The 20,622-nt window shown below is 38.3% G+C and overlaps 3 protein-coding genes across 3 annotated transcripts; all 3 read right to left on the reverse strand.

The window, feature by feature from the left end:
• Positions 1-1,922: 1,922 nt before the first annotated feature.
• Positions 1,923-8,639, reverse strand: LOC124635383 (cilia- and flagella-associated protein 100-like). Its single transcript, XM_047171263.1, has 3 exons — positions 7,640-8,639; positions 4,450-4,862; positions 1,923-1,983 (listed from the first exon to the last, which is right to left on the reverse strand). The coding sequence occupies exons 1-3, from the start codon at positions 8,477-8,479 to the stop codon at positions 1,923-1,925; spliced, it is 1,314 nt and encodes a 437-aa protein (XP_047027219.1). The 5' UTR covers positions 8,480-8,639.
• Positions 8,640-8,756: 117 nt separating this feature from the next.
• On the reverse strand, positions 8,757-11,594 carry LOC124635244. Its single transcript, XM_047171100.1, has 6 exons — positions 11,425-11,594; positions 11,042-11,209; positions 10,615-10,824; positions 9,858-10,013; positions 9,321-9,474; positions 8,757-9,042 (listed from the first exon to the last, which is right to left on the reverse strand). The coding sequence occupies exons 1-6, from the start codon at positions 11,497-11,499 to the stop codon at positions 8,867-8,869; spliced, it is 939 nt and encodes a 312-aa protein (XP_047027056.1). The 5' UTR covers positions 11,500-11,594; the 3' UTR covers positions 8,757-8,866.
• A 446-nt stretch (positions 11,595-12,040) lies between these two features.
• LOC124635214 (DEAD-box ATP-dependent RNA helicase 20-like) lies at positions 12,041-15,382 on the reverse strand. The gene is made up of 5 exons (XM_047171042.1): positions 14,916-15,382; positions 13,785-14,717; positions 13,294-13,526; positions 12,898-13,076; positions 12,041-12,353 (listed from the first exon to the last, which is right to left on the reverse strand). The coding sequence occupies exons 1-5, from the start codon at positions 14,966-14,968 to the stop codon at positions 12,138-12,140; spliced, it is 1,614 nt and encodes a 537-aa protein (XP_047026998.1). The 5' UTR covers positions 14,969-15,382; the 3' UTR covers positions 12,041-12,137.
• Between the last annotated feature and the right edge of the window lie 5,240 nt (positions 15,383-20,622).

Raw genomic sequence — 20,622 nt, forward strand, 5'->3', positions numbered from 1 at the left:
TAACCAAACAATCTTTGAGTCCTAATAAATGCCTTCTAAAAATTATTACAAATTACGCCTGAACCAACTGGAAATAGCAACTATTCAGTAGCATATTTCAAAAATATACGTCCACCTATTTTCTCAAATGCTGTATTGAAAGGGTCTAATTAAAAATCCAAAATATAAGAAAACATTTAATTCGAATTTTTATATTACTGCAAAATACAATCCAATTAAAATGATTTTTGAATAAACATAACAGTAATGATCAACATATAATAACAACAAAATACAAACCCGTGTAAACATTTATAAATCCAGTTGATAGGCGGTAGACTTTCTAGGCATCCACTCAAATATAGGCTTTGCAAATTCGTAATATTCCTTTAAGAAGGGCGCCGGATTCATTCCCTCGCACCATTCAGTAAACAGTAACAATCCCTCACGTTCCTCCGCAGATAACTTATACTTTTTGGGCTTCGCTCGTTCTCCGCTTAACAGTTCAGTTTTCTTTTTCTCAGCCATCATAAGTGTATATCGAGCTTTCTTATCCATAAATTTCCTAATCGGCGGCCTCACAAACTTTGCTGGAGGCAAAAATGCTTTGTTCATGGCATTCGTCATTTCTCTGAAAGCTCTTAGTTCTCTTTGCGCATTATAGGCGTTGTGCATCATTCTCAAGTCTTGAGCGAAGAAATCGTTTTGTGCTTGACAGACAATCTGGAAGTCTAAAGCATCCAGCCGAAGATTATAATCTTCGTACATTACTTCAAGAATTTTGAGTGGATCGTGCAGGCTATGGTGTCCTTCTTCACATTTTCCGAAAACCTGCTCATACACGTACTCTATACATATTTTTAATTTTAAAGTCGTAGGACTCGCGATGCTGTCGTAAAATGTTTCATTCAAGATTCTGAAAAACTTATCTCTCAAATGCATCTCATTAAAACTTTCTCTTTTGATTTCAAAGTTGATGTTATCAATGTAATATTGGAAGTAATCGGACTCTATAAGCTGTCCTTGTGTTAATTGTTTGATACGATCTCGTAACAACCGATTTGGACCATCAGTCTTTGCAAGTTGTATCAGATATTCTCGACTTTGCAACTCCATAGAACGGAACAAATATATCATCTGTTCCGGTTTTTCAAAATATAAACAAGCAGGTAATGGGTTCTTCAACTCAACTTTAGCGACTTCTACTGTTTTTTCAATGTCCAGAGATTCTACTAAGTCATTATCAGTTGCGAATTCTCCAGCTTCAAATTGAATGGACATTACCCGACCTTTTAAAGTTTCATCAAATTGTTGTCTCCACGACAAAGGTGCTACAAACATTAAATAGCTTCTGTACGTCTTTAATATACTTCTTATGGCATCGAGTTTAAACAAAATATTATTTAAAATCGTCAAACTAGATACATAACCCAGAAACTCCGAGTTTTTAGCAACTAAATCGTTGTACACTTTTTCAGCTCGAGCTACTTTTAAACAAGCTTTCTTGTAATCTTCTGTGAGAAATGTTTGAAAGTTTTTAATGTGCTGTTTTAATTTATCAACTATACGTTCATACTGTTCTGATTCTTCGACATCGCTTTTTTCTATTTTCAGAATTAAATCTCGTCGATATCCGATTTGTTGACGATTCATAGCATAGCATCGAATGTTGTTCAAATACACTTTTATGTCGTCGAAGCATCGTAAGGGACGACCTTCAATCACGGTATAAAATTCAGGGTGAATCTCGACGACTGCTCTTACGTCATCAGGAGGTTCTTCTACAAAAAGCCTTTTAGATATATCTCTGGTCGCTGCAATTCTCAAGTTATCTTTTAAGAATAGTGGTTGTGCTAACCTTTCTCGTGTAGTAACTTTTTCTTTTCGGTCGCTATACTTTATATATGAAAGCAACTTTTCAGATCTTGGTATGCGAAAGGGCCTCATCGGTTTTTTGACCTTCGGATCCTTTTCCACGGCATGTTTACGATTTGCAAAGTAATGCTGTGTGTTGGGAACGTAACGACGTCTAAATATTATATCCAAAGTTTTTAAAGGAACCATAGGTTTCCGTTCTTTCTTCAAGCAACTCATTGTAACAAATAAAAACAGGTACAAGATTTTAAAATACTAGGTATAAAGTTTTGTATCTTATGATATCAAAACAAAACAGAAATAAAACTAATGTACGACTGTCGCAATGGCTAGTGTCAGAATAATAGAAAAGTCAATTTGAATGTTCAAGAGGAGACATTGATTTTCTTCATTAAAATCTGCCATCGAGCTTAGAAATATATATGTCAATGAAATCTGCCCTATTAGGTAACCATAACTTTAGGGACTTGGTGAGTATTCATGTAGTTTCGAACTAAAGGCAAATCAACCAAATAATTGGTTTATCTTTAAGATAAGGTAATATTTATATTAGTAATTGCCGTAATTGGTCTATTGGTTCATGCTATTCTATAATAAAACAAAAAAAAAACGAATCTAAAGGTTACGTTTATTGGGTACTAAAATCGTAAACAAACTTAAATAACATCCAGAATACTGAAGATGAATAGGCAGTGGCGGATTAAGAGTATCCGAGGCCCTAAGCACAGAGCCTGTGTAGACCCTCTATTGCTTAAATGGAAATGGAAGGAATGGAAGGTTGAAAAAATTGACCGAGCGAAGCGAGCGTGATGCCTTTTGTAGTTAGAAATGCGCGAGCGAAGCGAGCGCGAAATTTTTTTCTTACTCGTACGGAGGTAAAATGTATCCCAAACATACATAGTTTCTGAATACGCGAGCGAAGCGAGCGCGAAATTTTAATTATTTTTAAGACTCAGAACCAAAATTACGTTCAATGTAGGCCAAACGTACGTACTTAACTTTTTATTTGTTGGCAAATGTAAAAACGAGGACATACAGTTTCTGAATACGCGAGCGCAGCGAGCGAGAAATCTTGATTATTTTTTAAGACTCAGAACCAAAATTACGTTCAATGTAGGCCAAACGTACGTACTTAACTTTTTATTTGTTGACAAATGTAAAAACGAGGACATACAGTTTCTGACTACGCGAGCGAAGCGAGCGAGAAATCTTGATTATTTTTTAAGACTCAGAACCAAAATTACGTAACAGGGCTACATGTCAAACCTTCATTTCTTTCTACAAGTTTCGTTGGACAAGTAAGATGGATATATACGTAAGATCGATAACAACGTCAACGCGACGTCGGTCCGCAGACCACTTGGAAGGCCTCCAGGGACCACCAGTCGTCCGCGGACCACCGGTTAAGAACCACTGATCTAAAGCATCCAAAATTTTCGGATATGTTTGTTGTATTGCACTCGTACTTACAGCGTGAGCTTCCCAACGAGTGTCCGATAGCGACTTCAAAACGCTATCGTTGCCTATTAATTCTTTTAAAACTGCCCAACGATGAGTAGAAGCCGAAAAAAAATTGTAGGTATAACAACTGGGGCCCGATTCTCCTAAGTTAATATTGTCAAAATCGAATAGAAATTGAATCGCAATATGATCGGAATAGCAGTTTTAACCTTATCGGGTATTCTGCTACTAATATAAGAGCAATCGTATTCCAACGAAATTCGGTTGGTTTGCGATTGGTCTCCTATTTTGGTGATTTTGGTCTATAGGTAGTTTGTTCTACAATCATATTGCAATCGTAAATCATTTGCAGACAAAATGATTTATTATTGAATGACAGAAAAGGATAAAAACGTTTATTTCAAAGAAAAAATAGCGGAATGCCATATACGCTTAAATCGTAATTGAGTCAGGATTGGATCTCGGTCGAACCGAGTCGACGTGAATCGTATGTCGCTTAAGTAAAATTAGGAGAATCGGGGAAAAAAAATCTCTGCGATCGTACAACAATCAAGAGCACAGTGATTTCAGACATATTGTGGATGAATCTCTATAAAATGTAGGTATAAACTGAAACGCCAGCAGAGGATGGAGGCCCCTGGAGAACAGGGGCCCCAAGCACGTGCTTGTTGTGCTTATCCGTTAATCCGCCACTGTGAATAGGAACATAACATAATACTCTACTAAGTACCTTCTATTATTAAGTTAAAAATACTAGCTCAACATCAAGACGAGACTGTCGACCATTTGTATGCGCAGGATACTGGTGTTTTTCGGACACATAGCCAGGAAGGAGGGCCACAACCTTGAACAGCTAATAGTCACCGGGAAGGTTGATGGCAAACGACCTAGGGGCCGCAGTCCAACAAGGTGGTCAGATCAGGTTCGCTCCGCTCCAGACACCCAACTACACAGCGCTCTGCATGATGCGAAGAACAGGCATAGATGGCGGGACACCGTCAGAGAGAAGTTAATCCTAAGAGGACTTCACGACCCTCAGCATTGAGGAATACGACGCAAGGAGGAGGACTAGCTTAGAATCACTTAATACCTATAAAGTACCTAACTGCTACTGCTACTTAATATGCGACTTACATTTCGTTAGCTTTCCGCCTCGTCGGCTCATAGGAAGACTTTAACCGCCTCGAAAGTTTATCAACGTCCTTCAACAGCTTTTCAGCTTGTTTAGCTTGTTTTATTTCCATACGCCCATGTTCATAAGTTTCTTTTTCTATTTGTTTTATCATGTCAAGATCATAAGCCGATACAGCAATCAGTAAATTATCATATTCTCGTTCCAAGGCTAGGGCCATATCTAAAGAGCCAAATTTTGTCTCGTTCTGCGATATCAGTTGTTCATACGCAAATTCTACGTAATTGAAAATTTGCAAAGCTGTATCCGATGAAACAGTTTCTTTTATTTTTACTTGTAATATCCTGAAGAACACTTCTTTCAGTTCGGCTTCCCGCTCATCGTTCCTTTGTATTGTGTCTTGAACTTCTTTGATCTGAAATACAAAAAATAATCGATAAATTATTGGGGACTTTGTAATCAGTAGCGGCTTTAGGGTAGGGCGCGGTTGGGCGACGGCCCAGGGCGCCGGACATAAGAGGCGCCATAGGCGCCCCAAACCAATCCTTGATCAGAATTTTACTCCTATTTTTGTTTTAAATTTCATCAAAGATCGCAGCTTACAAGAACTGTATCCAAATGTATGGATAGCATCAGGGCCGCCTGAACCTATGGTGCAGGGTGTGCGAATAACTAACTGACTTTTAGTGATCCAAATCTAAAAAAAAGCTTTTTTGGGCTTGCTTCACTTTATAGTTGTTTTTATTTTTCAACATTTTTTTGTCTACCCTAGCAAAAAGGTAGCGTCGTTTTTAAGTCCTTTTATTAATAAGAAAGTAACTTCTAGTTTCTATTTATGGTACTACTTTAAGTCCACAAATTTTAATTCATAGGCGCCAACACCAACAAAGAGTTATCTACGTTTGGGCTACATTTTAAGTCTCTGCTGCTCTCTGCTGAGGTTAGTTTAAGATTTCAGGATGCCACTCCAAAACAAATACATAAGCTTACAATGTCGCTCAATCATAAGAAAGCACCAGGCCTAGACAATATCAGTGTGGCTGATCTACAAGCAGTCAGTGACAAAATTGCATCTTCTATAGCTAGACTCATTAACATTAGTGTTCACTCTGGCCTGTACCCGGATAATCTTAAAATAGGATGTGTTAGACCAGTATTCAAAAAAGGCAAAAGAAACGACGAAAATAATTATCGCCCAATCACGTTATTATCGTCAATAGACAAAATTGTCGAAAAATTTGTTTGTAACCAAATATACACATTTTATGGAAAAAATTCTATTATAAATGAGTCACAATATGGTTTTCAGCCAAATAAAAGCACTACTGAGTTGCTCTCAAAATTTACAGATCACATTAACACTGCACTCAATGAAAAAAAACATGTTCTAGCACTATTCATTGACTTCTCCCGTGCATTCGACACTCTAGACCACCACAAACTATTAGAGAAATTAAAAGACAGTGGATTGCGGGGTCCAATGTACGCCTGGTGTGCTGACTACCTAAAAAACAGGAAATATCACGTTAGAATAGATAACAGCCTAAGTGACCCCGTGTGTGTGACCAACGGTACAGCTCAAGGATCCGTATGTGGTCCTCTGCATTTCCTGGCTTATGTTAACGACATGAATGCAATATTTCTCAATTCTAAATCATATCAGTTTGCTGACGATACATGTCTCCTTATCGAAGGGAAGGACTTGACCCTTATAGGTGCACTTCTACAAAATGACTTCGACAGGCTTAGTATGTGGTGTCATGATCTGGGACTCGTAATGAATGCCCAAAAAACAAAAATAATGCACATAAAATCAGCTTACTTGAAAGATAACACCCCAATCTTCAAGCTAGTAGCACACTCACACAGTTGTCTCCATGAAAATCCTCTTGATTGTGATACCAAATGTTCAGTTATTGAACAGGTTGATACGCATATGTATTTAGGATTACTTATTGATAGTAAATTTAACTGGCGTCCCCATATTGCACGAGTGTGTGATAAGTTACGTGCGATTCTTGCTAAATTTTATATTATAAAAAACCGCCTGCCTTATAAAACTAGACTCATGTTGTATAATGCACTATTTGATTCAGTCATATCGTACGGGTTATCCAGCTACGGACGTACTTTTAAAACCTACCTGGATCCAATTCTTGCATTACAACTCAGGACATTAAAATTAATAATTTTACCTAAAGTCAAATCTACATTAACACATGACCTTGAATATTTTAAGCACTGCGAGACATTACCTGTACACGATAAGTTTAAGTTTAACATCCTAAAAGAACAATTTTTCAATAACTCAATAAAGTTCGAAAAATGTCATCCTGTATACACGCGGAGCGTAGCACAAAAAAAACTTGTCACCACATCTGCAAAAAATTTCTACGGCACAAGAACGAGTGCATATATAATACCTCGATTAATCAATTCTTTACCTACTGATACTCGTGATGCCATAACAAAAAATAACATAAAATATAAATTAAGAACACACTTCTTCTTAAATCTGTAACAGAACACTGTCGAATGTATTCTAAGTAGTGGGTACTTGGAAAATATTCGGCAGTGTTGATTAATTGTTTGTGTTTGTTATAAAATGTGTAACGTAACGTTTACCTATGTATAATTTATTGTGTGAGACGAATAGAATTGTGAAGTATCACATACAAACCTGAGAGGTTTAAGTGATGCTGAATCAGTGAAAAAAAAATGTAAACATTATTTTTGATAATTAAATATAAAAAAAAAAAAAAAAAAAAAAAAAAAAGTCATTTTTGTTTTGAGTTCTAAAATATAACAAAAAATTTCGCGCTCGTTTCGCTCGCGCAATCAGAACCTGTGTTCCCGTGTTTTTGCATTCACCAACCAGCAATAACTTATGTACGATTGGGCTACATTTTAGGTAATTTTTGCTTTGATTTTAAACTATAAAAAGAAAATTCGCGCTCGCTTCGCTCGCGCAATCGGTAACTACATATGTCTCTGTTTTTCGTATGGGTTTGAATTGCAGTTGGGGGCGCCGCAGAAATCTCGCCCAGGGCGCTAGTAGAGTTAAAGCCGGCACTGTTTGTAATAAAACTGAATCACTACATCACTTATCTGACTTCAGCTTCATATCAGCTTATTGCTGCATTATTTTCTTTAAAAACTTTCAAACCATCTACAGAAGGAAAAACAAATTACCTTTTCTTTTATAAAATCCAATTCCTGCCGCAAAATTGCCTTCAAAACTTCAACTGTCTTCAAAAATCTATTTTTCTCTGAGCTGAACTCGGTAGTGAGCAATAAATAATTTAAGTTTTGCTTTTCCAGTAAATCAAAAATCGTCAACAGCTGCTTTGGTGTTTCGAAGTATAGTTGCGGAGGAGGAAGGTCCTTCAGTTTCTTCGCTATAGCATCTTCGTCAATGTTCACAAAGATATCTGATTCCATTGTGAAAATTTCTGGGTGTTTTACATCTAGCTTTATGTTATGGCTGTCTTGCCACAAAATAGGGGAGGCTTTATAAAGAAAATTTTGGAATGATAGTAATATCATTAAACTTTCATCAATGTACTGCAATTTAGACTTCAAGGAAGCCATTTCGTAGTTAGCTTTCTTATGTTTCTCAGTTTGGTTTGCTAATTCCTTATCTAAAGCATCTGACTTTTGCATTATCGCGATAGTTTTATTGTTGTCGTCTGCAAGAAATTTATCGAAACTATTCTGGTATTCTTCGAAATGCTTGAATGCTGTTTCATAAATATTTCGCTCACTTTCTATTTCTCTGTCAATCCTAAGAATTTCGTCGACCAAAAAACCATGAAGAGTCCTGTTCAAAGCCACACTCTTTATACATTTTTTGTACTCATTGATAGATTTGCTCTGTTTTAAAGGGCGACCTTCAACGAGGGAATAATACGCAGGATCTACATCTACAATAGTTTTAATACCTTCTACGGGTTCAATAGGTGGCAGTTTGATTCCGGCTATTGTTTTTCTTGTTCCTCGTTTGACCTTCTTTTTCTTTTTAAGTTTATCCATTCTTCACAGTTGTTTAATTTACAGAAACGACTGACTAAAGCACATTAACATTAAGTAACAATAAATCAATATTACTATAGCAACATGAAACTAACTGAATTAGCTATCGCCTAGGAGTCTTATCGGCAAACTAGATAGTGTAACCCTGTATGTAACTGTTTTGTTCTGGATGTTAAATAGTACAATAGTAGATAATGTACCTACTTAGGTATAATCAAATTGTAATATTTCGGTCACTTAGCAGTGCCTAAGTTACAAAAAAAAAAAAACAACTATCAGGCGCAAGGGCTTGTAATTAATATATAAACATAAAACTATAAAAATGACTAGAAATCTATCAGACCAGTATGTATAAATATTTGTAGAAGCTAATATATTTTCCATAATTTAATCACTAGAAGATCCGTCAGTGGGTTCCTCACGATCATCGCGCTCCTCGTCCTCACCCTCCTTCTTAACATTCTCCCAAGGCATTACAGGCAGTGGCTCCACGAAGGAGTCGTCGATCTTCAGCTTATACAGGAACCTTGGAGTAAAATGTGTGGGCAAGGGCCAGACGTCCTCTGAAGCAAATAAAGAATAAGAATATCAAGTAAAAATCAACACTAGTTTTGTATGGCATATAGGTATCCGAGTCTAAATGTCTGACCAATCGCTCCTGGCAATAGATAGGCTAGCCTGTTATATAGGTACCCACTGTTTGACATATGGAATCTAACCAAAACTCCAATGTATATTTGAGGGACTAATCCTAAAGGAAGTATAAAAACGTTTCGTGAGGATCAGTTACCTACTTATATTTTTCTTATCATAAAGAAAGTTGTACATGATCGATGCTCACCAAAATAATATCTATAGTCGTCAACATGTCTATGCAAAGCCGCCGTCTCCCGTAGCGGCAGTATATGAGGAGATTGTAGCAGGAAGTCCAACAAGGCTACCTCGGGCAAAGCTTCCATCTTGGGATCAATAACCCTCAATCCTTCAAATGACAACTGCAAATATTTTTTATTCCCATTATTATTCCAAAATACGAGTTAGATAAAGAATGAGATATAAATACTATATTCGACTGGTTAAAACTAAAGGCCCAGCTTCACCAAAGCGGAGCGGAGCCAGGAAGTTCATAAGCAACTAATAGAATACCTCCGCAGCCGCTTAGGCAGGTACCCGCTTACTTCGCTGAATGGGCCAAAACGAGATGTCTGAATAAAAACATATCTACTATTAATTGTTTAAAAACTTCTATGCTTGGCTCCGCTTTGGTAGTCTCAAAAGAACCAAATACTCCCATACAGACCCTAGTCTGGGCCCAAGTGTTGGTAGGTATAATATTTGGATTTTTTACTCCCTTGAGTTACTATAAACAGCTACTTACTTCTTCGTCTGCTTGCGCGAACTCACAGATCTTACTAATTTTATTGAGGAAAATACGCAGTTGCTCCAAGTGTTCTTGCAATGGTCCGAAGAGGTCCAACTTGCCGATCAGTGACGGAGGCCTGGCTGTAACCGCACGCCAGTTCTTGAATTGGAGCTAATCAACAATAAAGTAACAAATTAGCTTTGTCTTATTAGACGTAACGATATACAAAAAAGATACAAACGATGCCTAATTTTTTGCTGATCAGGTTAATGGCAAACGTGCTAGATTACCTACTTACATACTGTGCAGCTGTGCGTATTAGTAATGAAAGGCTGGTTTTGAAAATACAGTCTCATTGTACCTCAACAGCTATTGCAAAAGAATATTAAACTGGATAGCTTTTACACACACAAAGTATATTATTTTTTACCGTTCGAACAGAGTGATAGGTCATCACTGATTTCAAACGCCTAAACATTTTCCTTTCAGGTTTAGGTTCAGTGTCCTCAGACATGAGAATGGTGAGCCCTTCCGTTCCCTCACCGTTTGCTTCTTGATCTAATTTCTCCATGTCAGCAATCCACTTAGCTTCGCGTTTAAACAAAAATCTTAGGTGTCTGTGTATAGTGTCTTCAGAACCCTAGAAGATTGTTTTATCAGATTTCATAACGTTACTGTCACTTTACTTGTCTTAAGTATCTCGGGACTTTCGGGATTTGAACGGGCCCGTTCAAGCCTACAGCTGCCACACACAAAGTATATTATTTTTTACCGTTCGAACAGAGTGATAGGTCATCACTGATTTCAAACGCCTAAACATTTTCCTTTCAGGTTTAGGTTCAGTGTCCTCAGACATGAGAATGGTGAGCCCTTCCGTTCCCTCACCGTTTGCTTCTTGATCTAATTTCTCCATGTCAGCAATCCACTTAGCTTCGCGTTTAAACAAAAATCTTAGGTGTCTGTGTATAGTGTCTTCAGAACCCTAGAAGATTGTTTTATCAGATTTCATAACGTTACTGTCACTTTACTTGTCTTAAGTATCTCGGGACTTTCGGGATTTGAACGGGCCCGTTCAAGCCTACAGCTGCCAGAGTTCTGGGATTTTTCAAATATCATTAACTTTACGTGGAAGGAAAATGGATGGATTGATTCAATACCTGAGCATCTAACACATTTTGATGGAGTGGATAGATACTAACCTCAAGAATATGAACAAAATAACTGTCGTAAACAAGCAGCAAGCCATACACATTTATCTCGCAATAAGTGGAGTTTACAAGTGTGATGGTCTTTGAGAAGTGGTGTATTATTTCCTCTTTGGGCAAAGTGTGCTCGCCGATGTATATCATGCGGATAGCATAGGCTTTCTGTAACAATATGTAAACAATGTTTACTTGCAGACGGTCTAAATCTAATTCCTTATAAAGTAAGCAGGTACCGTCATAATGTAGGTACCCATCTTAGGTACCAAACTACTCAAACTTCGTTCCTACTAAGATAAGTTCGTTAAAAACAAGTTCATACCTACATAAAGTACAGGAAGGGTTTTAACAACAAATCTATAGAATGATTAACGCCTTACCAAGCCTAGTTTTTGGAAATTCTCCTCTACCACATTTAAAACAGTTCTTGTGTCTAGTTCAGGTAAGGCCATCATCTTGGTAGCTGTGGCGTAAGTACCTGATGCTAATATAACATGATATTTAAATATAAATCACGACAAAAATACTTTTTTTACAATCCTTGTTTACTCAGCTGGAGACGCTGTTTTACTGTCAAACTATATCCATGGAAACGATATCAACGTGCACATGACGTGCACCAGACGTCTTTAAAATAAAAGGAGGTTTAGGTAGGATAAGCAAAGATCAATCGTAGACAATCAAATCTATTTTACTCTGATTAATAGTATTAATGGGTGGATTGTTTTCCAACAGTGGATCAACCCGGGTGCCGTCTACCAGATCCATCCTTAGGATCAAAACCCAAAAAAACAGGCAGTGGGTCCACGAAGTAATGAATTTTGTGCTCCATGAGTGGGTCAGAAAGGTGCGCTAGAAGTAATGAGATCCTATATCTACTTATATGCTAGACCTCCCTTGGTTTCCGATTCGTTTGGCGCATTAGCTGCTTTTGCGCCAACGATATGCGCTTTCACTATTTCATCTATAAGATAGGGAAATAAAAACCACTACAACTGCAATTAAAACATATATTGCACTACATCACAACACATTAAGAATACATAATAAACTAAATGGCCTAGGTAAGGTACATCACATATTACGATTACAATTAGTAATCATCGTATCTACTACTCTTGAAGTTTTTAAATCTATTGTATTTTTTATTGGTATTGTATTTGTTGTAGTTGTTTGAATTGTATTTATTGTAGTTGTTTGTACTGTATTTATTGTAGTTGTTCTGTCTGGGATTCCATTTTGATTGCCTTTCTTTTTCTTTCGTAATGTCATAGGAACGAGCCAGGTCTTCTAATTCTTGTGGTACTTGCTGTAAAACAAAATAATTGTCTTAAATTTCAATACTTCTCGAAAGTGGGGGAACAGTTCATATAGTTTGTCTGGTTTGAAGAAGGCACATCTTAGTTTTAGAACACACACATACATACAGTAGATCGAGGGTGGGGTTGTTTGCACATAGTTATGGATAAAAATAACCATTCATAAAGTTAGGGTACATTATGGACTACATAAGGAGAGTAGATTAGAATGTATATGGGAGGAGTATATAAGATAGTACATAAGAAAGTATATAAGAGACAAGGATAATAAGGGAGAATTAACAATTTCGATTTGTATTTGTCAGATTAGGGAAGGCTGACCTACTAGCCTCTGGGCATTAGGTAGTTTATAGGGGGGAATAGAATAGAACAGAATAGGTCTTCACTTGCTAAAAATGCAAGTACATACAAAATAGGAAAATAGGAATATATATGAAAAGGAAGAATGAGTATGATGTCACAAGAAAATTAGAGTTGTATGCATGCCCAACATAATAAAAAATATCAAAAAGAGCAGACAAATTAATTCAGTACCTGGTTAGCTTCTTTGAGAACGTCAATAAGGCTTTTGGCTTGTCTTGCATCGTCATCAGTGAGAATGGTATGTGAGACTCCTTTGTTTTCCTGACGACCGGTGCGCCCAATCCTGTGGATGTAGTCTTCAGAAGTATTCGGGAAATCATAGTTGATCACGTGTGTCACACCATCCACATCTGAAAAAAAAAGGTATAATTGTCACATTGGCCCTTATTTAATGAATGATTTCATTATAAAATAACAAAAAGTCTACATATACAAAAGTCCAAGTAAGATATTTTTGGAAGTTGGTTAAAAATGAATAATTTTGTAAGTAGACATGAGTTTCGTAGGAAAAATAACACTTCAAGTTTGATTTGTGTGTGTTCTCTTAAATACTTTGAAATTGCTTACCAAGACCTCGAGCAGCAACATCAGTAGCAACTAAAATATTAGTGCCTCCAGATTTAAACTTATTGATAATCTTGTCTCTTTGTAATTGTGTTTTATCTCCATGAATGCCATCTGCTGGCCAGCCATTCCTTCTCAGGGTCAGTGCCAAAGTATCCACAAACTTCTTTGTATTAGAGAAAATTAACATTTTACCAAATCCATCACCTGATATTTCATGTATTAGAGACTTAAACCTGTAAGGAAAATAAGTTTAGAGTTAGTTTTATGACATAACTAGCTTCTGTCAGCGGTTACACCCGCATCCCGTAGGAACCATGGCACGAACCCAGATAAAAAGTAGCCTATAGCCTTCCTCGATAAATGGGCTATCTAACACTGATATAATTTCTCAAACAAACAAATAAACTCTTCAGCTTTATAATATTAGTATAGAAGTATAGATATAATTATGAAACTGGCAAATATACATATAACTCAAGTCTATAACTTACAAGTTCATCTTGTCCTCTGCATCACAAATATGAACATGCTGTTTAATGTTATGGTTTGCGGACAGTTCAGTTGATCCCACATTAACTTGTACAAACTCCCCGAGATAGTCCTTAGCTAAGTGTCTTACTTCTTTAGGCCATGTTGCAGAAAACATCAAAATTTGCCTTTCTAGTGGCACACCTTCTAGAGCTTGTCGAATTTGGGGTTCAAAACCCATGTCTAACATCCTGTCTGCTTCATCTAATACCACATATGTGGAACGGCTTAGTGATATAGTTTTGCTCACAATGAAGTCATTCAGCCTGCCTGGAGTAGCTATAAGAATGTCCACTCCTTTCCTTAGTTTCTCAGCTTGAACTGAACGGCTTGCCCCTCCATATACACAGACACTGCGGATGTTCAGAGATTTTTCAAAATCCTTTGCCACCTCCTCAATTTGTCGAGCAAGTTCTCTAGTTGGTGCAAGAACTAGAACAATGGGTCCCAATCCTTTCTTTGCCTTTTTCTCTTTGATGTGAACTACAGCTGGTAGCAAATAAGCTAAGGTTTTGCCAGTACCAGTTTGTGCTATCCCAACAAAGTTTTGCCCACTCATAGCAATAGGCCATCCTTGTGACTGTATGACTGTGGGTTTTGAGAAGCCCTGTTCTTTCAGAAAAGATTTAATGTAATCAGGGAAACCACTTTGTTCTATCTCCATGTATGGACTGGGTATGTCTTCCCCAATAACTGTGATATTGTGTTCATTACGGTAATAATCAATTTCATTTTGGTGAGCCGGTTTAGTTGAATAATACTGATAGTTGAATAGTGTTTTTATCCTATATTGCCGTAATATATGTTCATGATTTACAGTGGAATAAGGTATACAGGCAGTCTTCAGTAAGTTTACTGAAGTTAGCTCACTAGAAAATTGTGACCCTTCTGATAACCTGAAAATACACCAAAAAAGCATTATGAACAGACAACATATTTTTTCTAATGTCTACAAGTACCTACACTTAGACTTTAATATAACATTGTTCTTAAATTGATGGTGTAGTTTATTTTAATACTCTCAATAAAATCATTACATGTTGAGCATGTGATCAGAAATTGGCAACCAAGTATAGTATGTAGTTTGGACTTACAATTTACGTAAACACCTCCTTCTTAGTAGTTTCGTTAGAATATTTAAAGCCATTTTTAGCCAGGTTTTATAACACTATAATCCCTTTTCGATACGAATTATTGTAATATTTCTTCAAAACGTTTGTTTAGCTGAACACAGTTTTGTCACTTTTTAATTTTTAAGGTTAGAATAGAAGATCAAAGAACTACGAAAACTACTCTTTCGACTATTTGTAATAAAAGTTAAACAGTTAAAATATAATAATAATATGGCCTTTGTATTTAGTATTTATACATGTGACACTGTTCCAATTCAAAAATTACAAGAGAGTTGAAGTTGAAAGCATATGCATGTAAAGTGAATGAACGAAAACGCATTGGTTAGTTTGACATTGACACATATTGACATTTATGTGCAAACTCTGAATGCAATGGAATGGCAGGTTTTCTTTTAAAAAATTTAAAAAACCCAAGAAAGTGACGGATGGCGTTGTACCTGCCGCTACAGCGTGAGCCTTTGGCAGCCTTTGGGCTCCCACGCCTCCCACATAAACAATACTCATCTACGAACACAAAACTACAATGATGCGATTCGAATACACGTACCTAGAAAAAGAGAAGAGAAGAAGTCATCAACTAAAGAAAATCCCTCATTAGCATCGCAGTTTTGTGTGGGCCTCTAAACTTAGACCCATTTTGATAAAGGTTTTATAATCATCGGCAAGGATATTGAGCCCTGACCTTCACCTGCGCAGAAGTGATTTATTGGTTTATTGCCTTAAGTGTAAAGTGCGCAAAGCGATCCCCACTCTTCCGCCGAGAGCTCATTATCCATGCCGATAACTATAGCGGTCGTCAACACTTTGAACAAACGAAACTTATTTTTCCCGATCGTCAACAGTGTTGATGAACAGGCCCGCCGTAAGCGGGCGTGCAGCGCGTGCACAGCACGCGGGCGGCACGTCCTAGGGGGCGGCAAATCTAGCGAGTTATCACGTAATATTTAAAAAATAAAATATCTTTTTACCAATGATTTGATTTCAATATATCCGAACACAGCAATAGCGCTAAGAATATTATATACTTAGGTACACTGTCGGTTTCAGTTAGGTACCTACATCTGTTGAAACTACATTTTCAAAATTAAAGATTCTTAAAAACGATTTAAGATCAACCAGTGGCGTAGCGAGGAGCAAATGCTATTTAGGGGGCGGCAAAATTAAACCAATAAAATTTCAGAAACAGCCGCCCTAGCTTTGGTCGTCTCCTATTAATTTTGACTGTTTCACCCTTTGCATACGCAAAAAAATGTCAGATATCGCATTTTATCTTTGTTTAATTGTTGAGGCATTCAATTCCGAAAAAACATTTTTCGCGCACGTCCATTATGGCTTTTTATGATATGTTTACTTCATGAAAACTCTAAGGAAAAAATCGCGCTCGCTTCGCTCGCGGCTTTTGCACTTCACTTCTGTGCACATTTTACTTTTTGACTTTGCTTTGTTAATTTACAGTGGTTTTTATTTGTTTTGTGTCCTTAGACTAAAAAATTTTCGCGCTCGCTCCGCTCGCGCTTCCTTACATATAAAATGTATCTTATAAGTTGACTTTTCAACGGGAAACCCACCAAATTACATATTTTACTGACTTTAACCATTGTTATAGACATTTAAGTGCGCTAGTTTAAGTTAATCACAATCTTTCAATACATAGGGGCCACTTGGGTAATGATTGCACTGCATTGATGCCCTAAGCAATTGCTTGCTAATAATAATAATGCCCTAATTAATTGCTTAGTTTGCTTATGGGCTAATCCAGGACTGCTTAGGTTACTCTGAACATTTCAAGTAAATATAACGTATGTATTCGTAGGGCGGCATAATCAGTTTTGCACGCGGGCGAACAAACAGCTAGCGGCGGGCCTGTTGATGAAAGGGTGTTACCTACCGAGCAGGAATAATCCTGCAGCCGTTAGGTACCAGTGTAAAGGCTGTGGTTCCACTGAGGCGGAGACGAGCGGAGCTGAGAGGAGACTTGTGGGGATCGCAGCCCAAGGGTCCGTTCAGACAGACCGGCTCGGAGAGGAGAGCAAATTCTTAACTTAACATGTTGTGAAAATTGAGTACCTACTTAGCTTGTGTGCGTTCGCGCAGCGGAATGTTATTGAATTTAAAGATTTTAATGATGCAGATAATTAGTGTAAGACGTCCTATAATTGTGTATGGCAAAAAAAAACTGTGTATGCAGCCATTGTGGAAACTGATTCCGGAAAGACAATTATAATACTGACGAAGCATCGAAAACCTACATAATCCGACCAAGTTCGGATAGCTACAAAAAAGCTATGTAAAAATCTACAGCTCTCTATGTAAGCGCTTTATATGAAAACTAGCTAATGACCAAACGTTCGCGTAGCGGAAACTTGAATTTCTCCGAAGTTTATGCATGCACTGATTTCATTCATACATAAATAAATACACAAATACACACTAATTTTTGGACACATCTCTGTTCTTCTAAAGTCTATTGGTACGTTCACACGCGCGCGTTCAAATCGACATTCAACGGGCACAGTCACGTTCACGAGCGTGTACAGTTATCGGCACGGATATTGAGCCCTGACCTTCACCTGCGCAGAAGCGATTTACTGCCTTATTGCCTTATGCGTACGGTGCGCAAAGTGATCCCCACTCTTCCGCCGAGAGCTCAATATCCGTGCCGGTAATTATAAATGGTACGCCCGAGCCCGTGAACGCGCCCGTGCCCGTGAATACCGCGAATCGGTCGAGTGTCGGGTTTTTGGAAAAGTTCAAAGGATGAATGTGCAGTCAGTCTCTCCTGCGCTTTCGTGACGATTAAACGTTCTAAGAAAGTCGCTACGATCGGAGATTACAACATGGCGGAATGGTTAACGTCGTTCATCATTTTGATTCTTTTTCCAATAAAAATAAGTTAAGCCAAAGGCTATGACAGCAACAACCAGCCCCGGATCTTCAATTTTTTTTAGGCGGGGCAAAATCTGCAAAATGCCGCCCCGCCTACCTACTTATGTTTATTTTCACCTTTATCATCCATATAATTTTAGCTATCAATATGTAGGCAGGCAGGGCCGTCTCTAGCTCATGTAGCGCCTGGTTGCAATCATCACCCAAGCGCCATCTATGTATTGAAGTACTTAGAGTAGTTACAAGGAATATAAATAAGAACGTTCGAATGAAGTGCACTATTTGGTAGGTAAAGGACTTCAAAAAATTTGTCCAATTCATTGTAGGCTCAAACTGTTGGCGCAGCCACATTGTTAACAGTCGCAGGCACAGCGCACTGTTAACAAGCAGCAAGCAAACTTTTTTGTTTTTGACGACTCCATAAATATATATATTTTTTACTACATTTGACCAGTGGTGGCGTAGCATCGGGTGGCACCCGGGGCGGACTACTTATCGAGCATCCCCCACCTCCCCAAAAAAAACGACAGAATATAATCACGTAGTAAAAAAAAAACTACAGTGAGCCCCAGAAATGTTCGAGATGTAGGATACAAAAGATCCCAATTTAAAAAAAAAACGGTAAATGAATCCGCGAGCATAGCGAGTGCGAAATTTTTGAGTTTGTTAACACAAAAGTACCCAAACAAGTTTGAAAAAAAGCACTGTACAGTGAAGAAGCCGCGAGCGTAGCGAGCGCGAAATTTTTGAGTTTTGGAACACAAAAGTACTCAAACAAGTTTGAAAAAAAAAAAACCACCGGAAAGTGAGGCAGCTGCGCAAAATTGTTTGGATGTGGGATACCAAAGTCCTCCACCTCCGCTTACAAATAGCGCCTAAACAACTTAAAAATAACCACTGTAAAGTGAATTTTTTTAATTGTTACTTTTGAGGACTGTAATTTAACTCTGAATTAAGCACAAATAAAAAAGAAACCGTGACTGAAGCGAGCGTCAGTTGTTTTTGCTACTTCGGTGCTTTAAATTTTTGTTAGATTGAGTACTCAAAAAGCAAGGGCAGAACAAAATAGAAATTAAGAAAGAACCGCGAGCGAAGCGAGCGGTTTTTTTTTTCTGACTTTGAGGAATTAATTTAAGTAATTAGATAAAGCAAACATATAAGAGAGGGGTGACAGTCGGACTGAGAGGGGTGACCGCCTCGATGTCTCGCGCATGCTCTGTCGTAGTTTTGTTTAAAATTTGAATAGAAATAAAATGAAACAGTAAATGGTAGTGAACCTAGGCTTCGCAGATAAGAATGTGACTTGTTCCTTCTGCCCGCGCCATCCTGGTCATGCAGATATGTGTCGACCAAGATGGCACCCCCCGAGATGTGGTACCCGGGGCGGACCGCCCCCTCCGCCCCCCGCTTACGCCGCTACTGCATTTGACTTATAAAAGTTAAGGCAGTGTGGACTTGACTTATGAAGTCATTGAGGCAATGCATGTATAATATTGCGCGAGCGAAGCGAGCGCGAAATTTTTTGAGCCCGCGACACAAAAGTACTTGATAAAGGACATTGTAAAGCAACAAGTAGCCGCGAGCGTAGCGAGCGCGAATTTTTTAAATTATTTGTTTGAAGACTCACAAATCAAACTGGGAATTATGTACAAATAAAAAGAAAACGTGATTAGAGACTGAATCAATGACCGACGACCGAGTCAATAAAAATAATAAACCATCAGAAAAACAGCCGCGTTGTCATTTAGCCGCGAGCGTAGCGAGCAAGAATTTTTTCACTTAGTTGGAGGATGTTAAAAGTAAAAAATAATCAAAATGATCAATCAAACAAAGCGAAGGCGATTTTTTTAGAAACTTTGCTTGTCAGTATCGAAATGTAATTTCATCGAAATTTCCTGGTGGTGGGGCGTCCCGTGGCGCCCCTGAGACCGAGCAAGGCGCCCGGGTCATGCGCACACCCTGCACCATAGGTTAAGATGGCGCTGTAGGTACCTAACCATTACAGTAATCTGTGATGTAGGATTTAAAATAAAAATAAATATATGCGATAAGCGTTCCTGGCTCATAGATGATCGCAAATAATTTTTAATCAGTTTTAGTTAGCTAAAACTTCGCCTTGTGAATAATAAATGTTCGTGCAGTGGTGCAGGGTATCGCTCAAGTTGATATGGCCATGAAATTGCTGTACTTGTGCTATTATTTATTCCGTGGTCAAAGTTAAATAAATGATGAGTTATCCATCTATCTACTACTCTGAACCTACAACACGTTATCCATTGGTCTGTGAAGTGTGAACTTGGCAGCCGCCTGATTTTGCCGCCCCCTGAATTTGCCGCCCGGGGCACAGGCCCCGGCTTGCCCCCCCCTAGATCCGGGGCTGGCAATAACACCGAGGTCCTCGCTGCTCGCCATTCTTGCACTGACTGACACGACGGCGCGCGTGTGAACAGCTTGAATGTCCGCCTGCCCGCGACGGGCTGCACGCCGCGCAGCCCGCCACACAGCCCGCCGGGCTGCGCGGCGCGCGTGTGAACGTAGCATTAGGATTACAAAAAGTTCCGCCAGGACAACGTTCGCCCAGCGGAATCAGTTTTTGGTGAATTTCTCCACTATGGCTGCATACTATGCCATACACATTTTTTTTTACCATACACAATTATAGGACGTCATACACTTATTATCTGCATGATTAAAATCTATTCAACAACATTCCGCTGCGCGAACGCACACAAAGAATGTGTACGTTACCCAGGCCAGATGTTGTCGAAAACGGTCATTTGAA

This window comes from Helicoverpa zea, chromosome 12 (assembly GCF_022581195.2).
Source record: "Helicoverpa zea isolate HzStark_Cry1AcR chromosome 12, ilHelZeax1.1, whole genome shotgun sequence".
Lineage (NCBI taxonomy): Eukaryota > Metazoa > Arthropoda > Insecta > Lepidoptera > Noctuidae > Helicoverpa > Helicoverpa zea.

Coding starts and splice junctions, on each gene's coding strand:
- LOC124635383 (XM_047171263.1), bottom strand. CDS start 8,479: ATGGATAAACTTAAAAAGAAAAAGAAGGTCAAACGAGGAACAAGAAAA. Junction 4,863..7,639: donor TGGATTTTATAAAAGAAAAG/GTAATTTGTTTT, acceptor TTTGTATTTCAG/ATCAAAGAAGTTCAAGACAC. Junction 1,984..4,449: donor AGGCGGAAAGCTAACGAAAT/GTAAGTCGCATA, acceptor CCCAACACACAG/CATTACTTTGCAAATCGTAA.
- LOC124635244 (XM_047171100.1), bottom strand. CDS start 11,499: ATGATGGCCTTACCTGAACTAGACACAAGAACTGTTTTAAATGTGGTA. Junction 10,014..10,614: donor CCTATCACTCTGTTCGAACG/GTAAAAAATAAT, acceptor ATTGTTGATTAG/CTCCAATTCAAGAACTGGCG. Junction 9,475..9,857: donor TCGCGCAAGCAGACGAAGAA/GTAAGTAGCTGT, acceptor AAATATTTGCAG/TTGTCATTTGAAGGATTGAG.
- LOC124635214 (XM_047171042.1), bottom strand. CDS start 14,968: ATGGCTTTAAATATTCTAACGAAACTACTAAGAAGGAGGTGTTTACGT. Junction 14,718..14,915: donor AGGAGGTGTTTACGTAAATT/GTAAGTCCAAAC, acceptor GTGTATTTTCAG/GTTATCAGAAGGGTCACAAT. Junction 13,527..13,784: donor GCAGAGGACAAGATGAACTT/GTAAGTTATAGA, acceptor TTTTCCTTACAG/GTTTAAGTCTCTAATACATG.